This window comes from Canis lupus, chromosome 2, assembly GCF_048164855.1.
Source record: "Canis lupus baileyi chromosome 2, mCanLup2.hap1, whole genome shotgun sequence".
NCBI classification, from domain to species: Eukaryota; Metazoa; Chordata; class Mammalia; order Carnivora; family Canidae; genus Canis; species Canis lupus.
The window spans coordinates 13689360-13716782 of record NC_132839.1 but is presented as its reverse complement, the minus strand read 5'-3'; the positions used below and the strand labels follow the sequence as shown (position 1 = coordinate 13716782).

Genomic DNA, 27423 nt, shown 5'->3' with positions numbered 1-27423 from the left:
TATGAACCATTCATATTTTACTGCCATGATTCTTAATGGGGGATTTTTATAATATGCTGGTGTTTGACATGGAGGCATGGATCTCGGTGTGTATTTTTTTCATTTCTGGACTACCTAATCTTTAGGAAACAACGTGGGTGGGTGACGAGTAGAAATGAAATTGCCCTTCAATTTGGTTAGGGGCAAGGGCAGTAAAAAAAGCTAACACAAGTGCTGGATTGGCAGTGGGGCCTACCCTGCAGGATCCCAGGGCCTTGGATTTCTGGGGAGGTAGGCAATGCCTTTGTGAGGCTGAACAAACAACTGCCAGCATCAGATAGCAGCAAATTTATAGCTTCTGAATGCAATAACATTAACATGCTGCTGTTGAAATATTTATGTTGGCTTTTTAAATATCCCAGAGGAAATCCATCCAGAAGCCTGCAAACCTTATATATTCTCTTCCCTTAGAAATTTCCATGAAAAAATGATAAATTACATTTACACTGAGGGCCCCTCCCTGCTCCTGAGTAAATTCCACACATATAAATCAGGCATCATTTTCCTAACTTCTCTTCCTCAAAGGCTCTTGAAATTTACAGGGCAAGAAAATAAAAGCTTCCTTTCATCCTGACAGCAGATAGAGAACAGAGCTCCCCGATGTCTCCCTTTCAGGTCAACCATTCTCTGTCCCCTGCCCCTTCTCTTATCTCTCCTGTGGGTGACAAGAGCATTTATGAAGGGAAAAGGAAGAAAAGGGTCACTGCTAGTGTGACAATGTGTCCTTCATTTTCAGCAGCTTCTCCAAAATGACAGAAACTTTATAATCAGATTAAGGTAATCAGAGAATGTAAATCTGAGATGGGGTTTATTCATGCTAAAAGCAAAGCCAGGAGGTGGCTAATTCCCTCAGTAATGCCAAGTTTCTGCCTTTGGAGGACACACAGGGAGACACCTGCCACAGTGGGAAACCAAGGCTTCCTCCATTATTTGTAGTTTGTAGGTAGCAAGTAGCAGAAGTTCTTAAATAACTCATGGGGCAAGTCATTTATTCCTAGATTGCTGAGAAAATACCTAAATTTCTAAGAAGAGTTTTTCCTCTAATGCATTTTGCATTAACTATGTCCATTAACAGTAATTTTCTCTGAAAAAAATGTTCATCTCTCTGAAAGAATTAATACTAAGCATGATAATTCTAAGAACTAACAAATATTGGGCATATGGCTTTTCCATGTCTAAGCAGTCAGCTTTTCCTTAAAAATACAGATTGCAGGACCCCCACACTGGCTGGGGAATTGATACTTTTAATGCACACTTAGGATAATTTTTATGATTAATAAAGTTTGGGGGGAAAATGAGCTAGTTTACCTCTAGATTAAGGCAGTATTCATTGCATGCATTTCCAGGCCCTAAAAGAATCAATACTTTTCAAACAGCAAACATTCAAATAAATTAGGATGGATCAAATTATCTATCTTGATTTAAAATTTGATTAATGCTCATCCAGGGTAACTACAAAATATTTCTGACATGGGGCAGAGGGAGCCAGCTCCAACTTCTTGATTTCCAAGCCAAGTGTTCATTTTGTTGAAAACCAATGATCTCATGGGTTAAAATTAACCCTGCACAATTTTGTTTGTTTTAAAATCTCTGCCCAATGTGAGGCTGAAACTCACGACCAAGCCAGCCAGTCTTCCCAAACTTGCACAATTCTTAAAGAATTTGCTCACTTTAGTATTTCCCCAGATGCAAATGCCTCTGTGCTTTAGTACCCCCAGCTCTCTACCCTAGTAGATACTCACACTGGTGGAGGCAACTGCTTCCTGTACACTCTCCATAATGAATTCCTTAGTGATTCTTCGAGAGGGCAGCTCATTGAAGAGGGAGTTGATGAGGGCCACTTTCGCTGCATCACGTCTGGCCTCAGCTCTACTTAAGCAGCACTTGAGAAGGGAAGGAGAAAAGGAATCATTACAGGATTCAGCATCTCACCATTTTTGTCACTGCCTCAATGGATTTCTGGATGCTTTCACTCATATGTTTACTCTCTGCACCTATTCTCTCTTACCCATTGCTAATACCCTGAAGATCGTGTAGATTTTCTTTCTGCCCTAGAGTCCGTGCAAATGTCTTAGTTTAGGTCTTCAAATGATTTTTGTATTCTCTTATAGTCTTTGAATGTTATGTTTTGCACCAGAGACTTTGCATACTGTTGATAAATTATAATAAAATTAATGAGTCACTATTGTGTACTTGACGATTACATTCATTTTCAAGACCTTCCTCAAATTCTTATTTCAGAGGGAAAAAAATGTAAGGAAAGAAGGGAAATAGGAAATATTTTTAAAACAATAATTAAGAACACAGGTTCTGGAGTCAGACTGCTCAGATTCAGATCCCAACTATGGTACTTATTAGCTGGAAAACTCTGAGCAAGTTATTCTGTGCCTCAATATCTTCCTCTGTAAATGGGAATAACAGTAATGCCTATGTCATCTGGTTGAAGACAGAAAACAATTATTTAATATACATGAGGCGCTGAGAAAACCTAGCACATGGTAATACTCTAGGGGACTATTCCAGTCTTTTTTTTTTGTATCCCAGTCTTATATGTACTCATATGTCCAGGTCAGGACAAAGGAGCTGCCGTCAAAATCTATTGTTTTGGCTTTTCCAGCATTTATCCCCCACTTTCCCTCTAATAACAGTTCCTTGAGCTTCTTGAGGACCATCCTTTCCACCTTGCTGTCAGTCCACACAGTTTGGGTGGGACATGCTCCATTTGGCCTTTCTGGAGTTAGGAACCACAGGCAGACTATGATTAGCAACTCATTAAAAAAAAAAAAAATTCTCCTAAAAGGAATATTGTACTCCATTCTCCTAACCTGGCTTTCCAATGGCTCACTTGGGTCTGCTCAGTGTATCCTGATTCTTTTCTTTTCTTTTCTTTTCTTTTTTTTTTTTTCTTTTCTATTGTCTCTTTTGTTATCAACTACAACTCCTCTTTTCAAATTCTGGCTTGACATGGATCCTGGGGGTCCACATAGAGGGATGAAACCCTAATGAGAACTGCACTGTCCTTGGAGCCCACTCCTACTAGAGGATGGGATGCCATTTCTCCTACAGGTTCCTGTGAACTGCCAAGGATCCTAGACCCTACTCTAAAACTCCTGGTGGGAAACAAGCCCCAGGAAGAGAAGCACAGGCTCAGGTCCTGGCCAACATGTTAGACTGGCGCCCCTGGCTCTGCTACTTAGTGATGGCGAGACCCAGGCATGCTGAATTTTGGGACTTATTTCCTCACTGGACAAATGGGGAGGCCAGGCTCTCTGATCTCTAGGACTCCTATCACCTAAAAAGCATGATTCTTAGAATCAGTAGTGTTTGGTGACCGATAAAGAATAGGGCAAGTACCAGAGATCTCTTATTCTCCCATTTTGTAGCCTCAAGGACTCTAACTCCACTGGGAAAAAGCCAAACCCCCTCCATTTGCTTCCACACCTCCCTATCTCTACTTTATCTGCCCCATACTGACCATCTCTGTGCTGACCGAGGAATGCTCCAAACTCATGTTCTTGTATCCTCTAGGGGTTGGCCTCCCCTCTCTATGAACTCTGTATGAGTCCCCTGAGATCAGGCTCCAGCTCCCTCTGATTTTCTCACTTCGACCTCCCTCTTTGGACAGTAATGATCCCCTACTTGACTACAGATTACCTCTTCCTGCCCCTCAGCTAACCTCCAGGCCTGGGTAGGGCCACTTCTGTATTTCTGGAGCATTCTCCACAGTGCCTACTCCCAGGATCAGCATGTGGAAATGCTCACACGTGTTTAGTATTCAGATGAAATAATGACAAGACTTCTGAAATAGGAACATGACACCAAGGAGGACGGGAAAAACATGTGTCAGTAGCCTAGCAAAACAGTAATTATACACAGCAATTTTAATTTACAACACAAAGAGAGTTCCAATATTTCCTTTTTAAAAAGAATAGTGCTAAAGTTCTAAAATGTATGTGAAAGTGGTTTGGGGTTTTCCTCTTAGAGTTGAATGACAGCGGAGAAGGCTTTGGGGGTCACTTCAGGTGGCAAAAGCCATTGAAGATTTAGACCTCTTCCAAAGTTTAGGACACTTGTATTAAATTAGGGGGATCTGCGCAGGTAGGTTGGATTTGCCTTATGGACTTGGGATTTATGGGATTTATATCTGAGTTGGCAGGCTTGCAATGAAGCTCAAGTGCCACATCTCTCAGAAAGTTTTCCATGACCACTCCCAGGGCCAGGGTGGGAGGATCACTGTCCATGAGAGGCATTCACCACACTGCTATGTAATTATCTGCTAGTACTCTGCCCCATAACTCTAGGCTGTGAGCAGTCTAAAGGCAGAGTCTGTGACTAAGTCATTTTTGTGTCTCTGTACCTGAAATATAGTTTGTTGAGTGAATAACTGAATGCAGCCTAGAAAATTCAAACACAAGTCATTAAGGTACCTGATAAAATGTTCAAGAAATCCTCATAAAGATAATTAAATATATATACTTATTATTAAAATAATCCCGTTTCAATATACCTTATATGGTATGTATAATGTAGTAATATAAAGATATATTAATATGTGAATTTCAGAGGGATAATTGACTATTAAGTTCAGACAGTCTAGGATTATTATTTTTGCCTGAGCGTTGGCTGTGCTTATTATTCTTTGAAAAAAATCCGTTTCCCATGAAAAAGCAAACAATTTTTTTGCAAATATTACCTGACATCTGTAGGAGTAGCTCATTTTAATAGGAATCTGCTTTATGAAATCTACAATAGAGTCATTGGGGTTTTAGAGTTTAGAGAATTAGATTCAGATTTGGGCAGTCCTAAGAAACTTCATATACTTTCTATCTAAATAATAGCAATTTAAACCATCTTTCATAGAGAGAGACCTAGTAAACACTACTTAGATAAAAGAAGCTATCTATTTTAAATAAGACCAACTAAGTAGTAGATCAAAGGCGCCACATACATTTACAACCAAATGGCACTGCTTCTGAGATCAAAGTACTGCTGGGCTGAGAGAACAGAAGAGCCTTTTCCCAGAAAGCATGAAAAAGGACTTCGGAGACCTAACCAATATCAAGATTTTAAAGCAGACACATGTCTTTACTTATTTTATTGTTCCAATGTACAGAATCTTTGGTTAAAATGGGGGAGAAAATGTACCAATTAATAAGTACATAAAATAAAATAAATTCTGAACCATCAAAAGGCTTTTCTTGCTATTGTTCTTTGCATTTCTGAAAGAGAAGTACTTCAAAATGCCTATAATGTTAACCAGCCACTTTCTTCTAAAATTTGGAGCTACAAATCCAAGCCAATAAAGGCTGCATATTTTTCTTTAGGGATCTTTAAATGGGATGTCTCAAACCATAAGGGTCCGCACTTGGGCAAGAAATTTAGCCAAAAGCAATCCACTTGGCAAATCTAAATCAGAGTGTGGATTCTGCTGTAAGAACAGGCACCATTAGAATTACCACCAGTAGGAAATTCTGCAAGAGAATAAAATATGGTAAGTGACAGGACATTTTATTGATGTGTCCAACTGGTCATCAAAGAGTTTAGTTGGGGAATGAGTGAAGTATGATGTTATTTCAAAGCAACTTCCTGCTAGAATTGGACTTCCCAGGTTGTATGGTTTATTCTTGCTGTTTTTCAGCCAGACCTCAATCATAAATACAGATTTGTAAACCGTGCCTTATCTGCTAACCATTCTTACTTGTTAATATAGAGAGACAACTTCTGTCCTTTGCACTTTGTTAAAGTGCAGAGCTGCAATATTTAATAGTTGATATTTTACTAAAGTCAGCTGTGGATTTCTTAGGCATGTGGATCCACATGCTTTTCAAGAGGCTAGTAGACCCCACTCAGACATTTATCTTGATGCTCAGATGCCTTTCATTTGCTGGTACATTATAAACCACCATAATCATTTCAAAGCCTCCTGGTTCTAATCTAAAATTAAAGCAAAAATAAAAGATTAAAAAAAAATAAAAGAGTGTTTGTGGCATTGCTGAGGAAAACTATTTAAAGGCAGCAGCAGTAACCAGCCCCAAGACAGCTCCCTGGGATCTCTGCTCTTGGCATTCATGCCCTTATGCAGTCCCCTCCCATACTATGCTACAGCTGGTTTATGTAACCAATAGAATAGGACAGAGCTTAGCTTATGTCACTTTCAATATTAGGTTATAAAAAGCACTGTGGCATCTGTCTTGGTAATAGTTGATTTCTCTCCTAGATAGCTTGCTCTGGGAAAAGCCCACTACTGTGTTGTAAGCAGTCCTACAGAAAGACACACGTGGTGGGCAACTAATGCCTTCTGCCAACAGACATCTGAGTGAGATTGAAGCTGATCCTCCAGAACTGATCAAGACTTCAGGTGACTTCAGCTCCAGCTGACAGCTTGACTACAACCTCCGGGAGACCCTGTGCCAGAATTACCCAACTAAGCTGCTTCCAGGTTCCTGATCCCCAGAAACAATAGGAGACAATGAATGTAAGTTTTGAGGCAATTTGTTACCCAACCATAGAGCACGAATACAAAGGCATTTCTCTTTGTTGTCCTTATTTTGCAGATGAAGAAACAGGTTATATCTCAAGGTCATACAACTTAAAAAGTGATGAAAAAGGGGGGCCTGGGAGGCTCAGTCAGTTAAGCCTTCAACTCTTGATTTCAGCTCAGTCATGATCTCAGGTTGATCTCACAACCCTGAGATCAAGCCCCACATCGGGCTCTATGCTGAGCATGGACCCTACTTAAGATTCTCTCTCTCTCTCTGTCCCCCTCCTCTAAAAAAAGGTGACCAAAAAAAAAAAAAAAAACAACAAAACAAAAAAAAACAAAAGAAAAGAAAAAAAGAGATTCAACCGCAGGTCTGCCTAACTTGAGAGCTCAGATTTTTGACTACTACACTATTCCACTATTCTGCTTATCACAGAAATGGTCACTCACCTTGGAATAGAGAGAATATAAAATCTGGTTAAAATCTCATAGCACTCCCCAAATCTATATAGTTTTTTTAGCTAACGCTCCTACTTTGATATTCTGTGGGCCATTTTGACAAAAGACTTCAAAATTTTCTCCACCCATCCCCATCCGACAAATTCAACTTCATTCAGAATAAAAGTCCAAAGAAGAAGCAGCACATGGTGGCAAGCAACTGTGCTCAATGAGGAAGGCAATGTGCTGACAATTATTTTAATATCTGCTTCCCTTCTACTGTCCTTTCCATGCTTTACCTGGACTAAAGGGAGGAGGAAAATGGAAAGAGGTGTCAGCTATGATTACATGAGAAGATCAAATGCCATCTACTGTAGGAAATTTCTCTGCTGGCTGAACATGACCCATTGATTAAGTATGGGGCCAAGAGAATTTGGAATTTTACCACGTAAGATCGCTCAATAGTTTTAAGAAGTGTTGGCTAACTCTTCAGGAGCAAAAGTCATTTAAATTAAAGTTCCTCAGCTCCATTGGATGAGAAATTATCCCAAGACCAGCTCATTCGTGTCTTATATTTCATTTTGCATGTTAGATCACTAACAAGCCACTAGGAGCCCATAGGGTACACTATGAAGATCATTGATAAACCTAGGCCAGGAGTCTGAACCAAGAGTTCAAAAGCTTTAGTGTTCATAGTAAAATCATCGCCTGGGGGGAAATTGCTAAAAATGCACATTCCCAGGTCCCGATGTGACCACTTAATCAGTTTCTTTAGATGCAGTACATTGGGCACAGGGAGGATGTCTAAACTTAATAAACTTTCCAGGTGATTCTGAGGCAGGGGAACCCAGGACTATTTTCAAAGTATTGCTCTAGCTTCTATCCCATTTCTAAATGTCAGTGGCAGAACCAGATTATGTGGGGCCTGAAGTTTATACAATTTGGGGAAACTTGAAATTTAAAAAGTTGGCATTGTGATTTGGAAGGAGCCTAAGCAGAAGCTTCACTGGCTTCATGGTTGAAAAGGATAAGTCTCTCCTCTAATATACTATAACAGTCTATACACTTCTATCTTCTGTTCACCAAAACAACTAATTGCCCCACACAAACGAATTCTAATACACCAGCCGGGGAGGGGGGGCATCCTACAATTTTACATAATTCTTAAACAACCTGCCTGGAAATAGCATCATGTCCCACAGAGGAATGGCTCTGTCCTACAAGACTGCCTCCACTTCAGATATCAATAGCAACTCCAGGTTGTCACCTTGGTTTCTGATCAACCAGCTAAAAATAAGTAGTTCTGATGACCCTCTCCTCTTGTTCTACCATTTGCTAGAACAACTCACAGAACTCAGGAAAATGGTTCACTTACTAGTTTACTGGTTTATTTGTAAAGGGATACAACTCAGGAACAGCCAGAGGAAAAGATGAATAGTGCATCTATTGTGGGAAGTGTGGGAAGAGATGAATAGTGAATCTATTGTGGGAAGTGTGGGAAGAGACTCAGAGCATGATGCCCTTTCTAGGTGCACCACCCTCCCGGAACTTCCATATGTACACCAACCTAGAAGCTCTCCGAGTCCCAACACATAGGCTTTTTATGGAGGTTTCAAAATATAGGCATGGTTGATTAAATCTTTGGCCATCAGATTAAGTCAATCTTTAGTCCCTCTCCTCTCCTAGGAGGTCAGATGCTAGGGTGAAACTTTCAAACTTCTAATCATGTGATTGGTTCCCTTGGCATCCAGCCACCATCTTAGGGGCTTTTCAGAAACCACCTCATTAACATAAACTTAAGTGTGGTAGAAAGGGTTTGTTTTGAATAATAAAAGATACCTTTTTCATTCTTACCACAGGAAATTCTAAGGGTTTTAGGAGCTCAGCACTGGGGACCAGGATAAAGACCAAATATATATTTTTATTATAAATCACAATATCTACAACACCTTTCCAGAACAATTTGGGGTGATCATCCTTTAAAGTGTCTATAGTACTTCTCTTTGGTGAACATTTTTATTGATTTCTAATTTAATTTAAATTTATTGTAGTCAAAAACACACTCTGAATTCAGTTCTGAAATTTTTTAAGACTTTTTTTTTTTTTTTAATGGCTCGGAATGTGGCCTACCTTCATGAATGTTCCATGTACACCTGGAAAGAATGTGCATATTCTACTTTTGGAGTTTAGTGTTCTATAAATTTCAATTGAGTTTTAAGTTGGGGTTAATAGTGTTCAGATTTTCTTCATTACAATGGTAAATCTACCTCTGCTGATATCAAAATGTTAATTTCTCACTAGTGAAATTGCCTCTACCCAAGAATCTAGGAAAGCAGTGTTCGGGTTGAAAAAAAAAAAAAAAGTTCTTTATGACAGTTCCGAAATTAGGCCCTTAGGAAGTTTATAAGCACTGCTGACTTAATTGAGGTCTCAATTTTCCTTTCGTGCTCAGTAGTTTTTATTTCCTCCATGATAATTTTCCAAAGTGTGACACTGTAGAATGGCAAATTAATCAACCAAGATCAATTCGTGGGCCAGTAGTTTGTCCTGAAATAAAATAGTGACCTATCAACTTTTTAGGATGTACAGAAGTTCTTAAATTAAGTGAAATAAAATTTTGGTAGTCATGTATGTGTTATGAAAATAGAAATGCCTAATAAGAAGCTAGGTTTATTGTTAATTATTTATTAAATGCTTATAAAATTATTGACAAATGTGTTACTGTTCATAGAACCAGCTTCTAGTTAGACAGACAAAATTTATATTCTGAATGGTTACTACCCTGGTAACCTTCATTTGATTAATAATTTTCTCCATGTTTAGTATTAGGAAATGGACAGAATGCATGTGTTGAAAGCTGTTTCTGGATGCCAAGGTTTTACTGTACATACATCCGACTACAGTGTTTTCTACAGGAAAGCACTTGCAAAGACATTAATTTAAGTAAGTTTTCTCCATCTTAACAGACTTCTGGAGGTTTTTCATATTTGTATTTTAAGGACATCAAGAAAAAAAAAAAGGTTTGTAGCTCCAAAATGTATAAAACCAAGTAAGGCACACTTTACTCAGTCCCCTACCAATGGTCACCAAGAAGTTGAAAAACAGTCTATAAGGAATGAAGTTTTTGAATAAGAACAACAACATAGTAGCAAATGTGACAGATTGAATGTACACATGAACCCAAAGCTGAAGATATTGTTCCCCCCCACCCCGCACCCCCAGGGGTCAAGGGCAGGTCAGTGTTATTTAGGTGGCATTTGCTCAATAGCACATATACTCCAGGGATCTCCTGAGCTGGGACTTTGCAGGTGGCAAAACCAAATAAACCGACTCTGCAAGAGGTGAGAATTCTTGCCCAAATCCTTTCAGCTGTCAAGTCTGTCATTCAGGTGGTTGGGAACATTCGCCTTTGTGAATCAGAGTTCAAGTCTCAGCAAGTGACTTGCAGAGTTTGTGTGTATGGTCGGCCAGCTCTGGTCAGTGTCACCAACACCTCCGTTTCATCCTGACAGCAAGGCATCAGCACAAAGAATGCCGCAAGCCAGGCCTTGCTGCTAATTGTCCCCTTTTCAGTTTCTTAAGACCTTGACTGCCCTGGTCTTAGCATGAACATTTGCATGTGTTCCAATTTATCTAATTGTGGATATATTAGCATTCCCCCCCCCTTCCAGATGGTAATGTGAAAAAGGGCAACCGTTGAAACTCAGTCACCCAGGTTAATACTGTGTCTCTTTCTCCATAGGTCAGGCTGGCTACAAATATGTTGGGAACAATTTGGAGCTCTGTGTGTGCTGGGAATGGGGGTCTTTGCTAGGTATGGGGGAGGGGAGTGGTCTGGGAGTCCAATTTTCAGAGAAAACTCACCAGTTCCTGTCAACTGAAAGAAACGTTTCATGCACATGGTAGGTCAGAATGTTATTTTTATAATATAAACCACCTGGCCTCCTCCTCGTTTACCTCTGCCACAAATGCTATTCTACACACATACCTAGACCAACATCCCTGGTAACTATTACAAAACCATGTTGTGTTCTGCTCCTTGAGGTTTTTTCTTTTCTCTTTTTTCTTTTCTTCTGTTTCTTTTTTCAAGTTAAGGTGAAGACAAGATGAATTGATCAGGGCTCAAAGTTTTGGTTTATTTTTATAGTTGCTTTGATGTTAAAGGACTTGGCTCTGATTGCACTGAGAGGGATGCAGGGGGGATGGGGAAGGATGGAGTCAGCTTTTCCTCCTCACTCAGCAACTCCTGAGACAGTTAGCATCTTCCTAAAGCTCATCAACTAAAGGCTTGGAGACTCCTGTGAAGATAGTCCCAAGTCTTTATTTATCACAGATTCTCTTCCTAAGCATTGCTTTTGCTGCACTCTGCTGTTCTATTTGTAGGCCAAGCATCTCTTTCCACGTGACTTGCTAAGAAAAGACGCAGATTAAAGTCAGGGGATGGGATTGGGGAATAAATACAACATCTCATTAAAACAATATGCACTCCCAATTTCATGGGCAAGTCATTAAAATCTTGACATATGACTTTCAAATGAGAAGGGCTTATAACTAACCTTCCTATCTTTGGGTCTCATTAGTTGCAAAACAGGATGCTTTCCTGGGGAGATTTCTTCCAGGAAGTGCCTCCTTTAGAAGTTAAGTTACACTGCACAGTGTGTTGTGCACTGGAGTCAAGGTATACAAATCTAGAGACAGAGAAGAGGTTGGGGATGATTTCAAGTAGAGATGCTTGGCATTAAAACAGCTTTAGTGCTGGGCAGTAGTCTCAATTTTCTGGCAGGAACTAAATCTATTTGGGACATAGAATGTTGAGGCGAGGCCTTATTTAATAAGCAGTGAAAAGAGTCTTACGGTTCCATTTAGTCAAGTCTATGAATTAATAAAAATTTTTCTTAGTCCTTCTCTCCTGGTAAAAGCTTAATCTTATAAACTTAGTTTATTGTGATTTAAATATATTTTTAATTCCCTGGACTTGGAGAAGAATCATTCAATGTATGGAAGCATAAAACATGTTTTATACCTGATAATACAGGTGAAGTGTGCTTACTGCCTCAAGTAACTTAAAACACAACAAAATCAGTCTTATTTTCTTTTAGACAGTATGCATCTTGGAAAAGTAATTTTTCTAGGTATCTTCATAGACAAAGGTTTTGCTTTGAAAACTAAGAGGCATAAAAATGAAAGGCCTTTTAGAGACAGAGATTTGCTAGGAGCTCATCTGCTCTGAGTGTTCCTCTCACATCTCCCAACTGTGCAGCCGTGTTTTGCAACACCAAGCCTTGGTTGAAAATGAAAAAAAAAAAAAAATCAATAACAGCCTGCCTATGGAAATATTAAATGTCTCAGTTCCATGGGTTGCTTGGAACACAAAGAGCCTGAATACCCAAACGGTGTTTAACACCTATATTTATTTTCCATGAAGAAATTTGAAGAATAACAAAATAATTACATGAAAAAGATATGATACCCAAATGAATTAGTGTCCTACACTTCAAATAATTGAGCTATCACATCAATGTTTTAGCCAGAGAATACATTTTTTTCAATCCTAACTTATGCACATAAATAATCGCACAGTCTAATACTACACTCAAAGGAATTTTTGGGTTTTATTCCAAATAAGAAAGAAATTCATTAATCCAAATCACTCTAACAGATGACATGGAAGGCCACGTCACTGGCTAGAAAACAAAACTTGAATCGCAAACCTTTTAATCAAAATACAAAATAAGATAAAATACTTAAATAAGTTCTCCTTTTGCACTTGAAAACAAAAACAGCTGCTGAAGCAGTGAGTGGCTTTCCTTCTGAGTTCATCAAGAGGGGAGCCAGACGTTGATCTGATGGCCCTTGTGTTGCTCTTATTGTAAAAAAAAAAAAATGGAAATTACTGCAAGTTTTCATGGTCATGATATGTGGCTAGGGAAGGATTAACTGCCTAGACAAGAATGGCATAAAGAAAATATGTCCAAAATGCATGAATTCTTACTGAATGCCTGTAATATTAGAGGATGGTTTCTTTTATAAAAGACGGAATAAGAACTAATGTATTTCAATATAGCTTTCTAAAAGAAAATTTAATATGCAGATCATTTTATTGTTTTGAAATTCAAAAATGAATCATATTCTCACTTCTCTTTTTCTAATACTGTCGTAGCTTATAAAGGCACAGTTTAAACAAGATTATGACTGCTTTCTTTCCCTCTGGCCCTCTGTTTTTTGTGGGTTGTGGTGTCAGGACTAACTGAAAATTCTTTAATTAGTCTACTTGGACACAAGCCTCCCATTTACTTCAGTGGGAGGTTTCTTTGCATAAAACCAGTGGTTTGTGTCCATCAGAGCCTTTGACTGCTTTCCTTTGATTAATCAGAAAACTAAAGCACAGTCTGAATACCATTTTTCTAAAGAATGAATGGGCATAATCTCTTACAGCTTTCATGAAACCAGAAGGATTAATCCTTCAATCCAGTCCCATACTCCACTTCAAGTATTTTCAATTACTTGGCACCATTGGAGGTGACGTCCATGGCTCAGTAAGAAGGCTACTGCTGGCATAATGGTTTCTCCATGTCTCAGCACATGGTCTTGGCATTAATAATCCATCCTGAAATGATTTGCAATGCACAAGGGTGACATTTGATTACGTGAAAGGCATTGCAGGAATGAGCATGTAGGCTCTTACTGGCCAACTGCTGGCAAAAACATGATGAAATGTTATATGGTGAAAATAGCATTTAAGAAGGTTTCTGAACGGACAAAGAAAAGTGTAAGGACGTTGCTTTAGGAGAAATTTTCTTTCTTTTTTTATTTTACTTCCTGGTCCTTTCCCAAATCATATCTTGGAGGGCCAAAGGGGTTAAGGGGCCAGATTTGTCAGCCAATCATCCAATACATTTTCAAAACATTCGATTCAGGAAATTCTGCATCTTTTAAAGCAAGGATGTTAACAATCCTCCTGAGAACCTTAAAATATAATGATTTAAACATAAGGTAAAGGAGACCCTGAAATGATTAGAGAAATCACCAAGAGGCCTCCCTGTTGAAGAGTTCACTTTTTTCATTTTGTCTTCTATTTTTTAAAGATCACTAGGAGGATGTTGAATGTACTATATAGGGGAAGTCTTATCATTTTGAGTAGAAATTTATAAGATGATTGGGAAATTCATAATTCTCAAGGTCATGAAAGCAAAAACAAAAACAAGGAAACTTGAATTTCTTAAACTTATATCCTCTAGTTCCATTCACTGATGTGTCAAATATGTTATATTCTAGGAGATTATAGTGAATGCATTTATTACATACAAACATAATACACACCTAAGTGAGAGAATGTCCAAATCTTGCTTATTCTTGGTCATGGGTATTGGGTGGAAAGAAAGTTACTATGCATAAATTAAATTCAGAGCGAATCAGATGTTTTTTTACATCAATATTTTTAAATTAATCCACTTTCAAAACTTTAAACTACTGATATAAATATAATAATATTACCTGATTTTAATGTTCTTGACTTTTCTTTGGCAGCCTACCATCTTACAGTTAGGTAAAATATCTTATTTGATATATTATATTCTGTATAATAGTATATACTATTTTGTATATCAATCAATAATGATTAGATATAATAATGGACAAATATAAACTTCACTGATTTTTGAGATTTATTGTTCATTTATTTAGCTATTCACTCAACAAAATGTACTGGGCACTTACTATACGCAAAGCACAGTGCTAGGAGTCATAGGGTTATAAGGATAAAGACCCTGACCCTGAGGCATTTATGTTTTATTGTAGAGACAGAACATTCACATAAGTAGCAGTTAGAAGAGGTCAAGGCATGAATGCACTGAGTATCAGGAGAGGAATTTAGGGATATAAAGCTGAGAGGGAAAGTTGGGGCCAGCTACAGAACTTTTAATTCCAGAGTAAGGAATTTAGACTTTAATAAGATGGTAGTAGCCATCGAAGACTTTTTTAAGCGTTTAATTTTGAAATAATTTTAGATTTATGGAAGGGTTTCATAGATAATACAGAGACTTCCCATAAAGTAGTCAATATCATCTCTGTTTAATATAATTGCTTAAGTAGTATTCTTATATTATACTCCCATAATTCCTTTTATCATGCTTAGCATAGTATATGCTTTGCATTTTTTTCTTACTCAGAAATGCCAAAGATTTTTTCTTATTTATCTTTTCAAAAAATATTTTGTTTTTATTGATTGAGTTTGACAGTTTTTGCCCTGTTACATCAGCTCCTCCAAAGCTATCTTCAATCTACATTAAAACAAAATTAAAACTAAAAACCAAACCAGTGAGATCAATTATAAATCCAGATCCATTTTTTAAGCAGAATTTTGTCTCTAAGTTCTATATGGCCATGGTGCCCTGTGATTCATTTGTCATGATCCTGTTTAGAAATATAGTGGACCACTTCAATATGAAAATTTGTGTTTTGGGCAGCCCAGGTGGCTTAGCGGTTTAGCGCCGCCTTCATCCCAGGGCATGATCCTGGAGACCCGGGATCGAGTACCATGTCAGGCTCCCTGCTTGGGGCCTGCTTCTCCCTCTGCCTGTGTATCTACTTCTTTTCTTTTCTTTTCTTTTCTTTTCTTTTCTTTTCTTTTCTTTTCTTTTCTTTTCTTTTCTTTTCTTTTCTTTTCTTTCTTTTTCTCTTCCTTCCTTCCTTCCTTCCTTCCTTCCTTCCTTCCTTCCTTCCTCCCTCCCTCCCTCCCTTTCTTTCTTTCTCTTTCTTTCTTTCTTTCTTTCTTTCTTTCTTTCTTTCTTTCTTTCTTTCTTTCTCTTTCTTTTTTTTCTTTCCTTTCTTTCTCTCTCTCTCTCTCATTCTCCTCTCTGTGTCTCTCATGAATAAATAAATAAAATCTTAAAAAAAAAAAGAAAATTTGTGTTTTTCTTTAACTCAAAGAAAGTTATTTCTGTGGAGTGCCTGAGTGGCTCAATTCCTGGTTTTGGCTGGGTCATGCTATCAGGGTTGTGAGATTGAGCCCTGTCTGGGGCTCTGCACTCAGCAGGAAGTCTGCTTGAGATTCTCTCCCTCCCCCTCTGGCTCTCCTCCCACTCATGCTCTCTCTCACTCTCTCTTTCTCTCTTTCAAATAAATAAATAAACAAATAAAGAAAGAAAATCTGAAAAAAAAATTGCTTCTGTTCTTTATTTCCTACCCTCTATTTCCTTCATCTCTTTCTAGAATTCTTATTAATGTTTACTCCAGGATTTATCTCCATCTGTCTTGTGTTATTTTTTTCCATCTCTTTTTGTCTTTTTGCTCTATGTTCTAGAAGATTTACTTTACTATTTATTTTTTACTTTGTCATCCTTCATTAATTTTGCTGTGACCTATGTCCACTCATCTCTTTACTCCTCTTTTATTTGTTGTTATTTTAAATTTCTTATTCCCTGCTTGCTCCTTTTTTCATAGCTGTTTTAGGGATAAATATCCTCCTATAATTTTCTGAGGATATTCACTGGAATCCTCTCCTATGTCATCTGTGGCTTGAATTATTTATATACTTTTGTTTGTTTGACTTGGCCTTTCTCTTCTGTTTTTGGTTTTCCTCAAATGTTTGGTGGTCTTTAGTCCACTGACATTCGTGGACAAAGAGATTTATTCAGTTCACTGGCAAGACCTTGCCCTGTGGCTGAGTAGGTCTGTTTCCCTAAAAGTTCTCCCCTGAACAGGAAGTCAGATGGAAGCACTGTATGTGTAGGCAGATTTTACCTTTGAATACTCAATGATGGATCTGCAGTCTCACATGGATTAAGAAATCCCTTCCTCAGTTTCTGCCTTTCTTCCCAAATTCTCCTGCCCCACATCCTTGTCTATGTGTCTGTGGTTATATTAAGCTCTGTGTTTCTGTTTCATTTTTTAAAATATTGATTGATTGATTGATTGATTTAATATATAGAGAAGTCATAAGCAGGGGGAGGGGCAAAGGGAGAGGGAGAGAATCTCAAGCAGATTCCCCATGAGCTCAGACTCCGATGCAAGCAAGGCTTGATCTCATGATCTTGAGATCATGGCCTGAGCCAAAATCAAGAGTTGAGTGCTTAACTGCCTGAGCCACCCAGGATCCCCCTTTTAAGCTCTGTTTTGAAGTTTCTAGACCCACTTTCAAGTCATCCTCATCAGGAAATTCACTATCCTTAGTCGGAGGTCAAACAGAGGTCTGCTGTTGATCAATGTTCAGGGTAGGAGAAAGCAAGACCTCAGTGGCTGGCTGGGCCAGAAATTTGAAAACAGTTCCTTAATTAGCCTTAAAATTACCCCCATGCTATTGCCAGAATAATCTTTCTGAAATATATTTGAATACATTAGTCTCCTGCTCAGAATCCTTCAGGGGTTCTGATTTTACATAGAATAAAACCTGTTCTCCTTTGCAAAGCATAAAGACCCATTATGGTTTGATATGAGTGCCTAACCCATCATCTCCTACCACTTTCCTGCCACAGACACACTTAGGCTTCCCAAATTCTGAAAGTGCTTGTGGTTTTCTTTTGCTCCAGGCATGCCTTTTGACATACTGTTCCGTATTCTAGGAATGTCATGTCCCCTATCCTGACTGGCAAAAACACCCTCAAATGCATATTTCAGCTTGTGCTTGCATTCCCCATGGATCCTTTGACTTATCCCAGTCAGACATAGGTTTGTAGTTCTATTTATTAAACTATACTCTCCACTTCATAAAGGTTTGAAATAATATGTAATAGGTACACAGTAACAGGATAAAATAAATGAGTGAGGCATACTAGGTTCAAAGGGAGAGTAAAGGTAGAAAACATAAGTAATATCAAGTATGCCTGACATTGGTCCAAAATATTACATGACATTAAGTTTTGTAAACTTATACTACAAAGAGATACATTGAAAATTTGCCTCTGGTGTTCCTAGTTGTCAAAGCTATGAGGGCATTTGAATGCTTGTTGAATATATTGTCCATAAAATACAAATAAGGCATTTTTGCCAGTAATTGAAAATTGAGAAATAGTTTACTGCAGTAAAGGAGTACTCATAAAGGTGACTGGTAAACTGAGAAGTTTCTTTTTTATGCTTTCATCGACTCTCAGATATTACCCCCAGGCAATATTTAATTACTATAATGTTTTTAAACACTAGTTTCCTCAAAGTATGGACTATATCCTCATTACTTGGCCCAATGCTTGATATTTCCTAGTCACTGCATATTTGCCATATACACTGGACAATCAGATGTTGATGGTTAATATAGGCAATATTTTTGTGTGAGTTGGTACACAACTAGAAATGCATTCATCATTTACCCTTATCATAGACATACTAAAGATTTAACCAACTAGATAAGTCTTTATAATAATTACAAAAAAATACTTGAAATACCTAGTATGTGCCAGATAAATATATTACATGTATATCTCATGACTCCCCAACCAACACCATGGAAACTATTCCCCATTTCAAAGTCAGGGAAATCAAGGAGTTAAATAAGTTTCCCAAGGATATTCAGTTATTCAGAGGCAGAACTTGGGCTTAGCACAGGTGCCTAAATCCAGACCTGTGAGTTGCAACTTTTGCTGTTGGTTCATGCTTTGCTGTGTAGTAGATTGATTAGTATTTGATTCAAAATTCATGGAAGTGGAGACTTCCTACTCATGAAAGGGCCCTGATGGAAGGACTTTATAGAGGTTTCTTTGTTTTTTATGGTTTATTCCAAAATATTTTGAGGGAAAATGAAGCAGCTATCAGGCAAATAAAATGCTATAAAATTAATTTTCCATAAAGAAATATCAGGGGATACCCTAATATAAAACACTTCCATTTTTAAAAATTGGAACACCTGACCAATTTTCCTGGGTATTATGTGTTGCATAATGGAATGCAGCACAACTTTTTTTTTCACTACAACCAGGAAAGCTTGTAATGTTACCATTTTATAAAAGGACTTAGTCTATTTTAACCCAATTAACTTTTACTGACCAATTTATGGTTGTTTCTTACCTGAAAGTTGCCAAAACAGCTTCCCCCTGGGAGGGTCACATAACTCACAAAGGGAGGTCCTGGAGATGGCAGTGACTCATAGACCACCACGCCTTCACTTGGGAATGCAGCTCTCTGCTGCTGCTTGCTTTCCCAAAATTCCTGTAACATCGACACAACATTCACTGGAAAACATAAAAACGATAATCAGTTATTAAGGATGGATGTACTCTGGAAAAAACAAAATTGTAGTTGCAGGCTGGATTGTGTAACGTGTCATTTCCAGTTTAAGCAGAACAGTGTATATATGTTATGGCTGGGAGGGAGTCCTTTCAGATGTGAAAGAAGCAAATCCTGATTAATGCAAATATGTTTATTTCTTCATGAGTATGGCTCAAGTGGTTTGGTGCCCTAATTCTAAAATTATTTCAGTATATTAAACTTACTAAAATTATAAATTAATTTTTAATATAAAAAATTTAAAAATCTCACTCTTTGAAAATTTGCCTCAATAAACTTTGTTTAGAGCTATGGTTATCCATAGCCCCTGCTCCCATTTATCATAGAATCTTAAACCTGCAAAGCGAAAGCCAAATTTGGAGGTAAAGATATAAACAATGCAATTTTAATTGGGACCCACCTATTATAAGAATTAAGAGGAGAAAGGCAGAAAGAAGAAAACTCTTTCATGCTCCCCTCCATGCCAATCTAAAGGAGAATGAAAGGCTATTGTGTAATAAGCAGGAGGCTGGGAAAAGCCATAAGTGAAACTAATAACATGGAGACCTTTTTAAGGACCATGTCTGTTAGATGACTTCAGAAAACAGGGTAATGGCTATAGCCATGTGGTTTAGATTAAATGACCTGTGATAGCCTGCAGAAGTTTCAGATCAAATTTGGTTGGATTATTTATCCTGTACTGCAAATTGAATTGGAAATTAACAAAGATAATAGAATTGTAGCGTCAAAAGAGACCTTTCAGGTCATGCAGGCAAAGCTCTGCCTAATGTAGGAATTCCTTATACAACACTATTGACAGCTGCCTATCTGGTTTGTGCCTGAGCAAATGGAAGGACCTGGTACTTGGCACATCTTGAGGCAGCTTATTTCAACTTCTACTGGTTCTATCTGTTGTGAAAGATCCTTCTTGGGAGTAAGCTGAAATCTGCTTTCCTGTGAGATTCATGCAAGTCGTCTATTTCTCATTTCTGGGGCCTCACAGAAGTTTATCCCCTTACCCACATGAGAGTCTACTGCTTGCATGAAGGCAATATAGGAAATCTGTTGTTTTTGCTTGCCTCGGAACAGCACAAAAATTTTCCTTAAATAATCATCTTTTCTTCAACCACGTTTTCTCCAGGGCTGAGGGATGGGGATTTGAACAAAGTCAAGTCCTGGACTCATTCGAACCAATGAGTCCAGGACTTCTGTTGGAAAGGTTGAAAGATGAGATTCTCCTTTTTTCCTAGGGTTGCTGGGATAATAGGAGGTAAGTGTGGCACAGCCCAAGCAAAGGGAGAACTTGGCTGAGAAGACAGCCAACAGAGAGAAGGGTAGAATGAACAAATGCAGAAAGAAAAACTAAGTTCTGATAACATACTTTGAGCCCCTGAGCCAAGACACCTAATTTTTTCTTAAATCATTTTGAACTGGTGTCTCTCACTTGCATATGAAAGTTTACTAAAACAGACAACTCTCAGGCTTCCTCAAATCTAGATTAAATCATTTTTGTTTTTTTCAGTCTTTGCATAACATGGTATCTATGCGCTTTGGCATCCTCCTAAAATACATTCTTAACTGTGCTTCATAATGTTGGGTTTTTAAAAAAATGTTGGGTTTTGATATTTTTCAAGTGGTCAGGAAAGTCACAGAGTTTGACCTAGAGGCAAAAACAATGCACAACCACCTTCTAAGCTATTTACTGAAGCACCTGGCTCCTTTACCTCATCGCTACGTCACAGGTCAGCTTCACATAGGTAGCTCGGGCGAATTCTCAAGATGCCTAAGGAACTAGATGCCTGTGTTTATTTTAAAACTGTAGTGTTTAGTATTGAAGAAGTGTTTTGGAAAAGAAACTGGGAAAAGGTAAGATTGTCAGAGGGGATAACTGAATTAACTAAAAAGTACATGTTTAAGTGGTCATGGTGAGATTGGCCATTACAGAGTTTCTCATTCATGCAAAAATATTTCAATAGTATTTTCCACCAGTTGATGCAATTCAAAATAGAATTTTTATATTCTTAACTGTATTTCTGCTCTGCATCTTCCCCTGCCTTTCAACTCCAAGAAAACAAGGATTTTTGAGCTCGTTGACTTGAATTTCTGCTTGCAGGTGACATCCAGAATTCAGCAGGATGTCTTAAAGATGGAAGTTTAAAACCAAAGCTAGTGCTTGTTGCTCTGATAGCCCACAAGGCACATTAGCCTGCTATTTTAAGTTAGTTCATTGCTGAATTAATTTTAACTGATAACTGGAGGAGGAAGATGGAGACTCATGATTGTCTACGTAAAATGAACATGAGAATTCTGCAATGTAAAGCTATGTGGATTAAAAGAGTTCAAGGGTATGTACTAAGTAGAATTCTACAGGAATAAAAGTAGCAGTTTTCAAATTTTTCATTCTGAAACTTTGGAAGACGTCTTTGATAATCCTATGTATGTCATCACCTCTAAAAAGTACAATGTATGTACATGCACACACACAATCCATCTTTCTATCTCTATCTCCTCTTGTCGACTAGAAAACCAGATGAATGGAGTGCAGAGGGAAAAGGGCCAGCTTGCTATTTGGAATTTCAAAGATCAGTATATCAGAGGATGCTCTATTTAAGAAACACATGCTTTTTTATAATTTTTTTGAAGTAGCAACAACAAGGTTCATGGACAATGTCAAAGAAAATGCAAGCAGAGGCTCAAATTCTGCTGAAGAAAAGCACCCAAGAGAAGCCACATTACGCAGTTTAGTCCTTAGCTGCAGTTGCACTTCAGTGCTCAGCCAATGATCCTGCCTTCCTTATTTTGCAACAAATGTGGGCTACCAAGTATGTGATATCCATCCCCACCTCTAGTGACCCACCTGCGCAAGTGTCCAGCTCCACATTATTTCTACCAGTATCAAATGGCATTGTTCTAGTAATTATTCTCTTCACCTCCTATTCTTTTTTTTTTTTTAAGATTTAATTTATTTATTCATGAGAGACACACACACACACACAGAGGCAGAGACATAGGCAGAGGGAGAAGCAGGCTCTATGCAGGGAGCCTGATGCAGGACTTGATCCTGGGTCTCCAGGATCACGCCCTGGGCCAAAGGCAGGCGCTAAACCACTGAGCCACCCAGGGATTCCCTTCACCTCCTATTCTTAAAAGTTTCCTCTTTATTCATATCTTCTCAGTAGCCATAGTATGCTCAAGAGAACAAATAAATGAATCAATAAATCCATTCATCAATTAAATGAAACATTCAACCTTGGGACTATTTTGGGCTACTAGTTATTAAATATTTTCCTATTGTAGTGAGGCTGCTAGAAAGAATATTTTATATTACTTGCTCTGCTTCCTTATCTTCCATTCATTTTTAGCCCTCCATAATCTGACTTTCTTCTATACTTTATTCCACTGAAACTGCTCTGGCAAATATCACCAATTCCTAATTTTCAGTCCTTATGTATTTGACCTCTAACTTCATTTTTACACAGTTGATCAGTTTCCTCTAGAAGCTCTCATATCTCTAGGCTTTTCTGACAGTATTTGTACTGATTCTGCTTTTCTGTTTCTAATTGTTTCCTCTCAATTTTTTTTTTGTGGGTCTCTTCCTCTGCTTACCCCTCACGTTGATTTGAATAAAAATCTTGTCTTTGTCTTTTCTTGTTCTCTTTCTACCATTCTCCTTAAATGACAGAACCTATCTCCATGACTCCATCTACCATAATATAGCCTGAGAGTTCTCACACTATTCTCCTATAACTCCAACTTTATTAATAGATACTTCCTTGTTATATGTGACATGAATTCATCATTTCCCAAACTCAACTCATTTTCTTTCTTTGCCATAAAGAAATTACTGAATTACTTAGAAAGTAATATTAGCACCTACCCAGTCATCTAATTAGAAACTAGGCAGAAACCTTAAATTTCATATCATGCTCTTTCCTTCCTAACAAATGTCCAAGTTTTATTAATTCCATATTCTAATGTTTCTCATAGTCCTTACTTCCTCTCAATTTGTACTGCCATTGCTGTCTTGGTTCATATCTCACTAAGTATGCAACAATATCCTCCTGCTTCCATTATTCGCCTATCCAACCCATCCTCCTATTGTTTCCTGAGTAATCTTCTAAATCACATAGCTCATCAAATCACTCACATCTTAAAATCCTTCTGTGAGTTCTTCATTACCTACAAGATAAATGACTCCTTGGCAATGCATAGACGACCCTATGGTTGATACACTGTCTCATTCCACACTTCTCTCCTCAAGCCACCTTCCAGGCCCCAAATAATCCTATGCTTTTTATGCTACTGGCAAGCTTTTTACTTCCATTACTACACTTAGAATGCCCCTTTCTCCACTGACTGTTGTCTTCCTGGATGGCCTATTCATCTTTTGAGATTCACCTTCAGGATCAGCTACTTAAAAATAAAAACAAAAACAAAATACTCACTAAACCTTGCTATGGAAACTACAGTCCTCTAAGAGGCAGCCTGGATATCACTTGGGGACTTGTTAGAAATGCAGGATCTCAGGTCCTATCCCTATTGAATCAGAATCTGTATTTTTAACAACATTCTCAGGCAATCTGATATGCAATAAAGTTTGAGAAGTCTTGTTGTAGGAAGAAGTCCTTATTCTCATTTCCTTTACTATGTACCTACTATATTTCAGGAACTATGCATTTTTCCCACTTAATCTTTACAACATCCCCTAGAAATTGGTATCATAATCCACAACTTAAAGATTAGAAATTAAAGATTCTCAAGGTATAATCACAAAGCTACAAAGTCTTAGAGCTGGAATTTTTAACCTACTGCTGTTTGAGTGTATAGTCCATGCTCTTTGTTCATTCAAAGACATTCTCTAATTATGACAGAATTCAAGTTGTTTTCATGTGCATCTACCTCTACTGGAGACAGTGCTCTTTAGGAGAAGAATTATATCATTTTCCCCAGTGTCTGGAATATGGTAGGTGCATAATAAAATTAGTGGGGTATTTGAATATTTTCAAAGTATAAGAGATAAGCTGCATTTGTGAGGCTGTTGGCAAAAGAATTACTTCACCTATGTTTTCCCAGGGGCCATTTTTTTGGACACTTGTTCTTGACAAAGTCAAATAAAGGCCAATATTTGTATTTTTTCATACAAGTGATATGACATATTTCTATCTTGGAGCTGCCCTATAGAATGAGTAGTCTCTCCCCATGTGAACGGGTATCCTGATGACCAATCTTCAGCCAACACTTTGCTCTGGTTTAAAGCAATGGTGTAAATACCCACCGATTACGTGCCCCAGAGAGGGCTATGACTGGGCCTTCTATCTAGTCCCTCCCTTCAAGTAAAGATGACGAGAGGAGAGAAAGGGGAGAAACGGGAAGAGCAAAAGGGAATGACAAAGACTGAGGGGGTCTTAGACAGCCTTCCTAGGCAGAGAGCCATGAGCAAAAGTCAAGGTCGAGACTCTGTTTGATTGTGCTTTCCACCTTAACATGAAGAAGCTATAGTTCAGAACATATCCTTTTTGGTTATGCATTAGTTCTCTCAAAGTTTAGTAAAATTCTTTTTATAAAGTTTCTATTTTGTCTTAATGGAGACTAAAGAAAAAAGGCTTTATCCACAGCCACGACAAGATAAATTTGTCATCCATAGTGAATTTGGATACAACAGGAGAGAAGTAATGCATCCTCAGGTGGAAACTGGGAGGAAAGCAAGTGGCTAACAATTTGCCTGATGTTGGATTCAGGACAAGCTGAACAGCCCTCCTAGTTGAGGGTTTAACACCCACAGGTTATCTAGTGTTATCTTTATCAAGGTAACTAATGTTAAATTGGTAAAATTACTACAAAGAAATAAAATATCAAGTGGCTGAGAATAGGGATGTGGGAGGACATAGAAGGAGAGCGAATTGTTGGGAAGATCCTAAGAATAACAACATGAAATCTGGTTCGTCCTTGTGACTTTTATCAGTTTATAATATCTGAGAGTAAAGAAAGCAATTTAACCTCTGAATTTACTTTGCACATCAAATTTCTTAACCCATTGTAATGCCCCAAATTGCTTTCTCAGACAGAAGAGATTAATCCTGATACGGACTAAATATTTGTGCCTCCTACCTCTCCGCTCCACCACACCACACCACCCCTCCATTCATATGTTGAAGCCCTAATCTCTAGGATGATGGTATTAGAAAGTGGAGACTTTGGGAGGTAATTAGATGAGATCATGAAGCTGGGGCCCCCATGATGGGATTAGTGCCCTTATAAAAAACAGACAGACACACAGGGTCCATGTGAATATACAGCAAGAAGGCAGCCATCTGCAAGCCAGGAAGAGGTCTATTAGGAACCAGATATGCTGACAACTTGATCTTGGACTTCCCCCATCTTCAGAACTGTGAGAAAATAAATTCCTGTTGCGTAAGCCACCCAGTCTATGGTATTTTGTTGCAGTAGCTTGAGCTAACACAAACCTCTTTAGCAGTTTTGAATATTTTGTATATCAACAAGACAATTTACAAAATAGTTTACAGGCATTAGTGTAGTTACTTTCCTGGTGACTATTTGAAATTTGAATGTGGCAGAGTTCTGAGAATGGTAATTCGATCCATAAGAAAACCTCTCGTCAATGAGATTTTCATTTTTCCCTACCTCAAGCTTTATTTTTGATTATAAAAAGATGAGTATTAAGGCTTTCACAGAGGCAATGGACCAGTGAAGACATCCAACAATGTGGAATACCTTGACCATCCAACCTTTGATTCTCTCTCCAGAAATCCTCAATCAACTTCAGCAAAGCAGTGTCTTTACTTGTCCCTGAACATAGAATGCTTATTTATTTATTTATTTTTTTACCTCTGTCTTGGCTCAAGTTCTCTCAGGAGTATTGTTTCTGCCCCTCCCCTCTATCCATCGAACTTACTACCATACTTTAGAGGAAATACCACCTACTCCATCATGCCTTACTCACTGGTTCCAGCCCACATGAATCTCCTTTGCTGAGCTCTCATTCCATTAGTGGTCATGTGTCTTAGCACTTAATCTCCTCTAAACCATGCTAATGAAATGGATGTGGTGTTCCAGGCTAAATTGATCAAGTCAGACTTGGCTGGACTTCTTTCTAGCCAGAGGAATGAAATGCCTTATGATAACAATTCATCTTACAGCATACAGTTTTCTGTTATTTAACTCACAGCAGACTGTGAGAATCTGGAGGGCAGGGACTCTGGTTCTTTTTTCTCTCTAGTTTCCTTGGTACCCAGCACAGGGCTATCTACCTAGAAACAATCATTGAATTCACTTGGAATATAAGAAAACTCTACATTTCTGAACCATTGGGGTGCAACTGAATAAATGTATAGAAGGTAAGTGAAGTCACTATGATTCCTGGAGAGGTTGAGACTTCCTTCTTGAATAGGAGGTTTCACATATACCCCACTGTGGAATTCAAACAGCATGGAAGTGGTGGTAACAGCCATGCTGGGGATGGTGGAGTAGGTGCAGAAAGATCAAGCCTGGTTAGAGTAGACATATGATTGTCACTTCTAGCTAGGTCTTTACCATCATAAAAACTAGGATTTAGGAAAATCCTGAATGGAGATGGTAAGTAATTTTGTCTTGGAGTGCCAACCCTAATCAATTTATTTGACTGCCTGGAATAGGATGTTGAAAAGGATTTGAAAGTAGTTTCTGTGATTAGTGGAACAGAACACCATAATTAACTAACATTGTGGCACTGGCATGGTTTATCAGATGACCCTGACCTTGATGATATGGAGTAAAAAAAGAAGTTCAAAACAGGCTTCTTCCCATACAAATCTACAATTTGATTGCAGAAATAATATAATTAGTAAATAAAATATTAGAGTGCTACATTGTAGAACAGAGATGATCTTTTTTAAAGACTTTATTTATTTATTCATCAGAGACACACAGAGAGAGGCATAGGGAGAAGCAGGCTCCCAGTGGGAAGCCTAATGTGGGACTCGATCCCAGGACCCGGGATCACGCTCTGAGTCAAAGGCAGACGATGCTCAACCACTGAGCCACCCAGGTGTCCCAAACAGAGATGATTTTTAAAGCAATATTTAAAACCTAAAAACTTATGGGACAATAATTAAATCAATACAGGAGGAAAAGTAGATGAATGTAGGCTGAAAAGGTCAGGAAAAATCTACCCTGGAGGAAGGCCTAAGCTGATCCACTTCAGAAGATTAAGTTCTAGACCGTCATGAGAGAGAAGTTGTGTTCTCTTGACAAAATGAATAAGAAAAATAATAATG

At 38.1% G+C, this 27423-nt stretch overlaps 1 protein-coding gene across 5 annotated transcripts in view; it reads right to left on the bottom strand.

Moving 5' to 3' along the window:
* The window catches only part of LIX1 (limb and CNS expressed 1), a 61404-nt gene that overhangs the window by 21840 nt on the left and 12141 nt on the right, over nt 1-27423 (bottom strand). For all 5 annotated transcript variants that reach the window (XM_072789806.1, XM_072789835.1, XM_072789795.1 and 2 more), the window contains 2 exons: nt 18953-19116; nt 1782-1922 (listed from right to left, as the gene is read on the bottom strand). In XM_072789806.1, the coding sequence (XP_072645907.1) occupies nt 1782-1922; nt 18953-19116 (305 nt within the window). The remainder of the gene's footprint in view (nt 1-1781; nt 1923-18952; nt 19117-27423) is intronic.